General features: G+C 78.5%; 1 protein-coding gene across 1 annotated transcript in view; it reads left to right on the top strand.

Annotated features, from left to right (window-relative positions):
• Nucleotides 1–175: 175 nt before the first annotated feature.
• The window catches only part of ZFAND1 (zinc finger, AN1-type domain 1), an 11,172-nt gene continuing 11,058 nt past the window's right edge, over nucleotides 176–289 (top strand). Inside the window, exon 1 of the mRNA XM_010575841.1 lies at nucleotides 176–230. Coding sequence (XP_010574143.1) covers nucleotides 176–230 — 55 coding nt within the window. The remainder of the gene's footprint in view (nucleotides 231–289) is intronic.

The following is a 289-nucleotide window of genomic DNA, read 5'->3' on the forward strand; positions in this document are numbered from 1 at the left end:
CCGCTGCGCCGCCGGCCACGCCCCGGGGCGGGGACTGTCGCCATCCGCCCCGCCCCGCGCAGCCGGCGCGCGGTATCCTCCAGTGGCCCGACAGCCCTTGCGCGCCCGGTTCCTGCAGCTTCGCTGCCCACACACCCCACCCCCCCTGCGCCCCGTCATTTGCGAGGCGCGGAAAATGGCGGAGCTGGAGCTGGGGCAGCACTGCGGGGTGGCGGACTGCCGCCAGCTCGGTAAGGGAGGGCGCGGCCCGGCGCCGGCAGGGTCGCGGAGACGGGGCGCGGCCTCCCGC

Source organism: Haliaeetus leucocephalus, unplaced genomic scaffold, assembly GCF_000737465.1.
Source record: "Haliaeetus leucocephalus isolate CR32 unplaced genomic scaffold, Haliaeetus_leucocephalus-4.0 Scaffold506, whole genome shotgun sequence".
In the NCBI taxonomy this organism is placed as follows: Eukaryota; Metazoa; Chordata; class Aves; order Accipitriformes; family Accipitridae; genus Haliaeetus; species Haliaeetus leucocephalus.